Source organism: Apteryx mantelli, chromosome 5 (assembly GCF_036417845.1).
Source record: "Apteryx mantelli isolate bAptMan1 chromosome 5, bAptMan1.hap1, whole genome shotgun sequence".
Lineage (NCBI taxonomy): Eukaryota > Metazoa > Chordata > Aves > Apterygiformes > Apterygidae > Apteryx > Apteryx mantelli.
Genome location: NC_089982.1, coordinates 84079725 through 84090267, shown reverse-complemented (window position 1 = coordinate 84090267; position 10543 = coordinate 84079725). Strand labels below are relative to the sequence as shown.

Below are 10543 nucleotides of genomic sequence, written 5' to 3'. Positions count from 1 at the left end.
GAATTAGAGAAGAGAGACCCGCACACCCATTGGCATCAGTGTATAAATCGGGACAGCTGCTCTGGCCTAAAGTCAGGTTACGTGGACCTGGCAAAGCTGTGGTCATTGCAGACATGACAGCTGAGAGCCATGGTCCTCCCCAGCCTGCTTGGGAACACTGCGGTGTTCTTGCCCTGGAGAGCAAAGACCTGGGCTGGAGGTCCTGTCCAGCCCTGTGGTCCTGCAAGCTCCCAACCCACAGGCTGAAGGGCCAGCTGCCAGTTACCACTTGACAGCCTCCTTTCTGGATGCCACCTCTGGAAGAAAACGTGGTCACATGTGCTAAGGCAGGGTTGGCATCTTTTGGGGTATGATCTTTCTATTGTATTTTATGTTGTTGTTTTTAAGGCAAAGGAGACATCCTGATTTCCCTTAATTGCACAGTTTCTTCCAAAAGACAGATAACCATCCCATTGGAGGAAACAGCTCTTCTCCTAAGGCCATATCCACCCCACATCTTCCCCTTCTGCCATGGCTCATTAAAATGGGATATGTCATTGGTTCTTCTTTGAGGAACCCATGATCCCAGAGAAGGGGCTGACCTCCATGTGGGGGATGCTTGTAGAACCTTTGGGTGACCATGTTTTATACCTGATTGCTGCTTCCAGTCTGCCTGACAGACCCACAGATGGCATCCCTTTGTGTTTCTGCTAGATACCTCTAAAGAAACCATCAACAGCTGTCCCAAGGGCTTTAAATATCTGTTTCTCTCAGCCCACAGCAGTCTGTTAAGTCGTAGGTTTGGTAGTCGATGGTTTCTGTGAAGTCATGAGGGATCCCGATAGAAACAGACTCCACCTCTGTTTTGTAGGTGGCTGTCGCCCCTCCTTTGCTGGAGCCACCCCGAATTTTGTTAGAAAGGCTGTTCATCTTTTCCTTCAGCTGGGTGGATGCTGGTTTCTGGAATGGTGTGAGCATTTTCCAGCCCTTGAAGCTGAGTGTTCTCCTCTTACTGGCTCTCTCCTGCAAGGAGGACTTAAATATGAACGAACTGTTCAGGGTGCTAATTCCGGGTCTCGGGTCTGCCTCAGAGTCTCGCCCGGAGCTGTTCATGGAGGCCCCTCGCCAGTGGTGGTCGTAGACCCGCCAGATGGGCCTCCTTCTCCGGCGGCATTGGCACTTGAGCAGCCTGATGAAAGCTCGCTTGAACTCTTTGCTAGAGCAAGGGTAGATGATTGGGTTCACGCAGCTGTTGAAGTATCCCAGCCAGAAGATGACCTTGAAGACCATGTCGGAGGGCTTCAGAGATGGGAAGAAAGAACCTTGGAAGAGATTGAAAGAAATAAGGTTAGAGGAGGGGGGACGGCACGGCAGCGCAAGGTAGCAAGGGTGGTGGAGGAGGTGACAGGACACGACTGAGGGTGTGATTCTGTTATTAGGTCCATGGCTAGCGATTGTTTTGGGGAACAGGTTCATGGCCTAGGCAGTCAGATGGAAACAAATGCTGCCCTAGTCTACCAGCACTATGTGGCCAGGCCCTGTCCCATACCAGATCAGCCGGAGCAAACTGATGCTCAGCTGCTTTGCAGGGATCAGTTTTGGTGATGAACATCGTACACCCTCTGTTCAAGTTTTGCAGTGATGCTAAGGTGCGTCTTAAAGGCAGACACCTGAAGTGGGCTCAGATAAAACCCATCACTCCAGGCTTGCAACTGCCATGGGAAAAAACTCTTTTGTCTTCTCTAGCCCAGTTTATGCTTTTGGGCTGGAGGATCCTGGTGGCTTTCTTGATGAAAAAGCTTGAGATTTTTGTGCAGCCAGAAGATGTCACTGTTGCTCCCACACGGCCCCACCACTTCACATTACTCACTAAAACCTGAAATAACTTTCTGACTCAGCCTAAATTTCTTTTTATTTTAGGTCTGGATGACAAATCATGCCACCATGTGACTGAGCATTAATTTTTATTTTAGTAAATAACATTAGCTCTAGATATCATTATTATTTTCCCTGTGCTCAAAAGTCTGGTGTCAAAACAGTAAAGCAGGTGCCAGAAGCCAGAAATTTGGGACTGAGGCTCTGAGCTTCCACTGACCACATAAAAGCTCCCCAACTTTTCCCTAGAGAAAAATCATCATCCAGGAAACCCAGCACTCTGATTCAAGCAAAACTTTCTTACACCCATCCCTAAACAGCACAGAATTTACAACCAGTCTCAGGTTTAGGTATGTGGGCTACCCCGGTGCAGGGGCGTGGGAGAGTAAAAAGAGATCTTAGCATTTTCTTATTATTAGGCAGGGAAAGCGTGGAGGCATCTGTGTAGCTTAAATATCTGCTATCTCGTGCCATAGGGCTGAAGTACGTGCTGGCTGTGAATATGTGCTGAAGGAGGCATTGAACAAGGACAGTTTGCAGGACTGAAGTCTCTGTGCTGAAAAAAAATGGGGCTTTCATGGAGATGCATGACCTTTACAGGCTGGTGTGCAACCACGGGGGTTGTAGCTCATGGTTTTGAACGGAGCAATAGGACTGGGAACAGGGATTTGCGGAGGCAGCGCCCCTGCTGTGGCTCTGTTTAACTGATGGGGTTTATTGCTACGTTGCATGCAGTGTCTCCTGCTTTCTCCATCCTATCCAGGTAGAGCCAAGGCTTTGCCTTGCCCCGTTCTTGCACTGTCTCCCAGCTCACCTTCTTGGGCCCACAAACAGCATCCCATCTTTGGGGAACGTGGGCCAGCAGCGGGTTTCCAAGCCCGGCATCAGTTTTTCTCCTGAATCTCAGGTCTTGGCAATAGCAGATGGGTCTTTTCTCCTGCCCAGACTCACCCATTCCCCGCAGTGCCTGGGGCCAGCCTCTACGCAGGGCTGTGGGCTCTCTGCAGGGGGATCCCTGGCTCCCAGCCCTGCAGTAAGACATTGCCCAAAGCCTGGTTTGAAGCTGGCTGTGCTTTAGCTCAGTATGAGTGTCTGAGGCCAAGGGATGTGAGCAGGCTTTTAATCCTGCTCATACCCTTGTCAGGGTAGAGGTTCTGTGCCTCAGTTTCCCCAGTAGAGAATGGGGCTAACTGCTATCATCTCTTTCATGGTGTTGCTGTAGGGCTCAGCTCAGCAAAGTTTGCGGTGCACACTGGCTTCTGAAAGGAACCACAGATTTATAGAGTATTTTTTAACTTTAAGAGAGAGGAAAAGAAAACAGAAAGCTATGGTAACAAAGCAAATAAAAGAAGAGGCTCTTTAAAAATGAATCGGGTAATTACTGCTTGAGCAAGGCTATCTAAGAGATTGGTGCTTGCTCAAACAGGCTGTTAAAATAATAATTTATATCTTGTGTTTAGCAGTTAATTGCACAATGCAGTTTCTGTGCTATATTCTTTGTTTTTGCATCTAAATGAAAAATACAAACGGGGGGAAAAAAAAAAAAGCTACGAATTCCCTAAATTTCAACTTTGTCTGTTTTTCACCCTCTAGAACCTTGTGTACATCTGAAGAAAAGGGGCTCATTACCATGTTCATTAACATGCAAATAAGCATGCCCCTTGGAAGAGACGTGCACTGAGTGCATCCATAGTTTCCTTGTTTCATCACCCTGGGATGAACGGAATCGGATGGAGAGTCCCCAAAACAGGTCCTTGGCTAGTAGCTTGGTACATGCTGAAGCATCAGACTGTCTTGATAGGCACTGGAAGGCTGCTTATAAGGAAGAGGTATGAGGTCTTATGCAGGGAATGAGTAAAGTACGGAAGGAATTAGCTCTTGCTTTCATACACACAAATGCACAACGAGAACATTTTGAGAGGGAGGGTTTTGGGGCTGGGCTTTGTGGTGGTTACCATACAGGAGCATGGATGTTAGGATGCCTGGGATGCCAAGTACTGAATACGCTCTCACTCTCCTGGTGGAGGGAGGATCTTGGCTGCTTCTCCATGTAAGATGCTCCCACGTAGGGTGGGATGCAGATCTCTGGTCGAGAAAGCTGTATGTTGGCTTATGTCCTCCTGCTGAGGACTTAATCTTCCCCTACTGCTGCAGAACTTCCAAATTCTCCTCCAAGGTCCTAGCACCTAAAAATGTTAAGAAAACAGTTCTGGGAAGATTGAAAGCCCTGTTGGAACTTTAGTGCTTCAGATGTTTTATGAAAGGTCATTCTAAATCTTGCAGAGCTTGAATCCTAGTGATGGAGCTGGGGCTGAGCAAGGGTGACAGGTGCTATTGTAACCAGAGCAGCAGTAATCAGAAGCATTAAGAAATTAAGAAAGCTGCAGGAAAATTCTCGGGCAAAGCCTGCCCTCACTTTGCAAAGTGACCGGAGTCCCAATCATCTAAATGGGATCTGAAGATTGAATTTCATTTCTTTGGTGACGCAAAAAATGAGCCATTATTGGTAGCTGCTCTGAAGTGAAGATAAGGCAAAAAAATAATTTATTTGCTGGTTTCACAGCATGTGTGGATGTGTTTGTGCAGGACACATGCTCGTGCCTCCCTGGAGCAACCTCGCTGTCTGCTGGTCACAGGGCATTCTGGGAGCATGCTGTATGGGGTTTTCCTGGGTGAATATCACCCTGCTTAGCTCTGGGGAAAAAACCCAACCAGATACAAATCTCTTGAGAGAGGGAGCATGCACCTCAAAGCTGTAACATCCTGTGTTGGAGGGCTAAAGGATGCAATTTCTCCTCCACACACTAAAACGCTCATCCCCCTTTTTAGGCTGCATGAGCTAGCTTAATCTCATGATCTCTCCTTGTCTGCACTTCTCCACCCTGCCCTCCCTGTGATTCAGTCAAAGGTGATATCACTGGATTGTTTGGAGAGTTGCTGGTCTCCGTGTTCAGAGCACAAAAAATAAAGCAAAATAACAAAAAAAGACAAATGCACAAATGAAAATGGACCTGCTCCAATCTAAATTCTGGCCCTGGCTCCTAGTATGCAGCCAGAATCCCTGAGCAGGCTTGCTCTCTGCTGCAGCTGGCAGTGGCATCGTTGTTTTAAAAGGTCCCTGCTTCACAGCATGTCCCAAATAGTCCACGGCACAAAACTGCTGCAGGCGTGACATCGGGTGGGTGAAAGGAAAGGCCAGAGACATGCCCCTCCACTGCCCCGTCATCGGTGAGAAATGCAAGGACCTGCTGCATAATTCACACCGACAAAAGGCCTCACTATTGTTTGGTGTGAACTACGTGTGAGGAACAGGCCCGGATAAGAATAGTTTATGGTCCGGTTGGACTTTGCAAGTGTTGGCAGAGTGCTGTGGAAACAATAAATGGGGAACTATTGCTCACTGCATTACAGAAGACTGAGGCTGGCGCGTGGTGGATTTAAAGCAGAGAAGAGGAGACAGTCTGTCTCACAGCATGTTGCTTATCTATAGAAGTCCCTGCACAGGTTCAAAAAAGGACTGGACAAACTCAAGGAAAATAAAGAATCTACCAAGGTCTATCAAGTGCAAAACCTTCCATTCTTGAATTAGGAAGTTTGAGAAACACAAATCACTGGAAGCCGGGAGAGTACTTTGGGGTAACATTACTACGTGCTGAATCTGGTTTTATATTTTTCCTTGCTATCACTATTGACCAGCAAGGACAGGGCACCGGGCTGGCTGGTCTGACCTCAAGTGATGATTGCTATGTTCCCACACTCTGCTCCTTTCCCGCAGATTAAATAACGTGGGACGTCTCATGTATGGAGGGCTGATAATCTTGGTGTGCCAGATGATGTTGGGTCCATGGAGGGCAAAGGCATCCCGTTGTCTGAGCTTCTTCTGAATGTGGCCTCTACGGTCTGGAGGTGTCTGAGGACTCAGCCTCCCTTGGGATGTGTCAGAGCAGCAAGGCAAGAGAATTGCAGCTGGTATAGAAATACCGCAGGGTGGGGGGTACTGTAGCTGCAGAATCTCAGCGTGACCAAAGAAAACAGCCAATGTCTCTCTTCCTTCTTTTCTTTCTGGCTCTCACAAAGGAAAGAGAAAGCACTCTCACCCTTCATCTTAATTAAATCTGGTCCAAAGCATTCCTGACCTGCCCCCTTCTGCCTGCTACCGAGGTGTGAATCCCTTCTTGCCAGCTTCTTGCCAGACCCCCACAAAGGAGACCCGGACAGTCCCTGCCTGATGCAGCTGCCAAGCTATGGGAGGGAGGGCTGGATATCAGCAAGGATTTCTGTCCCTGTATGGGACCAGGAGTCTGGCCAGCCTTTCCTGACCTTCTCCCCCATCCGCTATTGACCACTTCCTCTGGGCATTTGTAGGCGTATCAGGGTCCCTAGAGGGTTAACACTTCCCTGCCTTTTGCAGCTGGCGGCATCTCTTGGGGTGATGGGGGAGTTCACTGCCCTCCTCGGGTGGATCCAAGAGCTGCTTGGCCTAGGGAGGAGGACAGCATGTTCACAGTGACTCCAGTGTTTTCCCTCGAGGACGATGGCGTTAGGATATCAAGTGGAATTCCTCAGGCCTGAAAACGTTCCAGCCACAGCTCGACCCCATAAACAATCTGGAGATAAGCGACGGCTTCTGTCACGCCAGTGAAAACCCGAACAAGCTGCGTGTGTGCATCTCTGCGCATACGCCTGCCTGTTTGCTTGAACTTTTCCGAGCGGAGTTCTTCCCCTGTGCCCTGACCTGGTCAGGAAAAAAAGCATGGACAAGACGCTTCTTCCCTGTGCTTTGCTGACCTTCTCGGCAGCGTTTCTTTGTCCCACGTTGTCAGACCGGCATCTCCCGGAGAGCTCCTGGTAATGCCAAATCCCTCCATGCTCTGCTCTGCCATGGTGGGGTGCACGTATCTGGTGTGTGGGACCCCCCATGGAGGGGGCAATCTGTGTGGGATAGTGTCCCGTGATGCTCTGGGGCACAGGGAAACATGGCATTAGGCTGATGGTGGTGAGGAGGTTGGAAAGGCGGGAGAGACAGGCCTGGGAAACCAAGGGCTCTGGAAAATGCTGGCACGGACAAGAACCACTTCAAGTGTGAGTATTGCATGTGGTTTGCCCTTCATCAGGAGAAGGATAAGGTGCCATAGTAATTATTCTGATTTATTCAAATATTCAATAAGAATATATTCAATAAGCATATCATTATTCTTATTATTCAAATTATTCTGATAATTTACTGGTCTAATTCACTGTTCCCCAAGCCTGGCTCCTAACCACTAGGCAGTACGGTCCCAATGCTTGTTCCATATCTTTCTTCTAAGTTGCACCACACCAGCAGGAATTTGGCTGAAATTTCCCCTCACTCAAAGCTTGAGTTAGAGCTTTTCTCAAAGCAGCCCCATGAATCTGGACCACTAACGTGAGTCAGTGCTGTGAGGATGTTCCAAGACATCAGATTGCCTGAGAACTGTGGGTCTCTTGTGCAATTCGCCTGACTGAATTCAGGTATTGACCAGGTCCCTGGACTCGTCTCACGGTTGATGGCTTAGTCAGTAGAGTCAGTGGAGAGAAAGGAGTGATCCATCTTTACTGGGCAGAAGGATAACACTTCATCTCAGCTGACTCAGTTACTATCATGGGAACCCAGACTCCTGACTCATGCAGAAACCCCCACGTTATAGTCATCCAAGGTTGCTCCAGGTGAATTTCAGTCTTGATGTTACTGGCATCTGGTGGTCTCCTCCTCCTATGCATCTCTTAGGCTTCTAAATCCCCAAATCTTTCATGCGTTAGTTTCTGTCTTTTGCAGGATGTGACTTTCATTGCAGGGACAATTTCACCACCGAGTCTACCACAGTGGTGAAAGGTGGAAAGGTAGAGAGTCATACAGGCACATCTACAGAGCTACCTAACAGAAAGTGAACAGGTAGTTTCAAGTCTTGGATTGTTCACAGTGCTAATTTGCTTAGTCTGCTCTAGCTTGATCTCTCCAAGTTAAATTTGGTTCAGGGAACAGTTCATTCCAAAGACTGCTCCCCAAAGGCCATATAGTCTTGACTGTACTGTCCTTCAGCATTGTCCCAGCACCCTTAATTGCCTCCGTATGCCCTCATGCCACATCATAGGGCAAGCAATGCGTACCATCTGTTTCATAGTAAAGATCCACTCTGGTGGGCCGCAACACAACACCCCCACTCGTTCAGAGACTCACAACTCGCACAAGATGATAATTATGTCTTATGGGGCACCACATGGGGCCTGAGAGAAGCTTTGGGCCAGGTGCTGTATAATACTTAGCCAGTCTGCTCTTCTAGCCTGCTCTACAGCCCTTGCTCTGGAACCTAGTGACTACTCTGGCCATTTTTCTTTTAGTGGTATAGCTGACCCATAGCAGTTAGCTTGGCTCCTGACCAAGCTGCAGCTACTGTTGTGAATTGCTGGGTACCACGGGGAATGTGCATATGTGATACTACAGACAGGTGAGGGGACCAAAGAAGGTTCAGCATGCCATATTTCTTGTGGGTAATCAGAATGTGGTAAATCAGTCTAGGAACAAAACAGCATGTAGCAAGTTTCCAAAGCAATGGACAATGAAGAGAGCCCTGCATCCAACAGATTGGACTGGGAGGGCATTGGGACACATAGCTGAAAGCAGCAACAGAAAATCTCCAAAAAATGATTATATTCATTGTCCATAACATTCTCCTACCAAGAAGCCTGATGTCCTGTGCTAATGCTATGCACAAAGCTCCATTGCCCTGAACTGAATATGCCATGTTCCTTCATTTATTAGGGATCTATAAAGAAGAATGTCTTGCTCAACATAGCAAAGGAAGAACTAATTTCTGCCTTGGAGACTGTGGCCTGCCACTGCATCGAGGTTGATCTAAAGATGAATATAGCCCTGGGTCTATAGAAGGGCCAAGCAGGCACTCCCCTATTTCCAATTCTATAGCTTTGTGGCATGATCACAGAACTATCTGCCTAAAATATATGTGCCAGCAGGCTAAGGACTGAGAGTTTTCCCCTGGCTCTGTGGACCCGAACCAAACAGGACTAGGCAAAAGGAAAGGAGAGACACTTTGGAACCATACCTGGGCCTGGACACTGCAAACCAAGCACACAGCTCTCTGTAACAAAGCTTTTAAAACGGCTAAGGCTATGCTTTTGCAAGGTAATGAAAAGCAGGACCGAATACCTCTTCTGTGTGTCATGGAAGGCAACGCTGGCCCATCAGATTTCTCATGCCTGTAATGAAGCCAGGATCTGGGCTGCCTGGAAGAGCTGCTGCTCACCGTTAATCCCAGGCTGCCTGATGAACTTGCTGTCATGAGTGCTTTGCTTGCTCTGTGGTGAAGAGCATGAGCAATTCAATGCCTTGCAGAAGGGCCAGTAGCTCTGAGCCTGGTATTTAATGTTGTCCTCCCCATGCTCTCAAGCCAAGCTGTCAATTAACTCACATCAACACTACCCTGCTCAGCAGTAGCTTTTTTGGCTGTGTGGTTCATCCTCTGAGAAGGAGAAGGTCAGGGCAGCAAAATCAGGCCCACAGTATCAGGGATAACGCTGAACACAGCAGGGGCAGTAGGAGGATGGTGAATGTCAACAGTTTTGGTGTGAGTAGGAGATTACCAGACCACTAGTTTGAAAGTTACTTCACGAAACACAGACCAAACGTATATCTCTTGTGGAGTGAGTGAGATGAATCCCAGGCCTGTGCACATGCAGGGATCCAGTGTATGGGTATGTGTGAGAGGCCACGTGTGTCTGCTCAGATCTGTGATGGGGAAGGGAAGATCTCCACTCTCCGATCACTCAGAATTACATGAATGGCTTTAAAAAGCAGTTGCAAGATTAAAAAGAAGACAAACATCTAGGTTCTTTTCATCTGACTCCCAGTACAGACTTCCTTAAAGGTAATATTTTTGCAGTGTCTCTCATTCTCGGGAAAGCTAGATGTATATCCAACTGTCCATCCCTTAATGATTCTTGGATAATAGCCTGACTCCAGCCTCCAAAGGGACTTTAAAACAAAGCTTAAAATCATGAGACTCAGCAAAAGGACATAAAGAAAAAGAAAAAAAACAACCCACAACAGGAAGATTTGACAATCTGGCAAATCCATAGGGAGACATCAGGAAGGTTCTCATTTGTCAGATGCAAATTAATAATAATAATAATATGTCTCTTGAGAGAAGGAAAAAGTCAGGATAACTGAGTCACATGTCAAGAACTCTTGTCTTTCTGTACGAGCAGGAAGAGAAGACTGGAATCTGCATGCTGATGGTAGAGTAAACATAACAGAGACCCCAGTGAGATTCTTGCCTGGGTGGTTAAACAGAGTGAAACAAGCTTGGGGTGGCCTTTGAAAAGAACATTTCCATCTGGGTCAGGATCTGAGTGAACACAATGGCTGTGCAATGTTGCTAGGTTCCCTCCAGAGCATTTAAAAAATCAGTGTGTCATTCAAAGAGGAGCACTCCCATGGCTCTCCATTGTGCAAGTTTGGGGACTTCTTGGACGTGATGGTCTTGCCACATCTGAGCCTGGGACTCTCTTCTCTGCAAGATGGCATCTCAGGCACATTCTTGGGTAATGCAGCCAGTATGACCAGCCCTCTGGGAAGGGGAAAGGCATGGACAAGCTGACCAGCTGCCATCTACAGCAGGAGTAGACAGGGCCTGGCATGGACAAAAATCCA

At 47.8% G+C, this 10543-nt stretch overlaps 1 protein-coding gene across 1 annotated transcript in view; it reads right to left on the bottom strand.

Moving 5' to 3' along the window:
• Nucleotides 1–732: 732 nt before the first annotated feature.
• Nucleotides 733–10543, bottom strand: part of ADRA1D (adrenoceptor alpha 1D) — a 47120-nt gene continuing 37309 nt past the window's right edge. Inside the window, exon 2 of the mRNA XM_013952602.2 lies at nucleotides 733–1301. Coding sequence (XP_013808056.2) covers nucleotides 733–1301 — 569 coding nt within the window. The remainder of the gene's footprint in view (nucleotides 1302–10543) is intronic.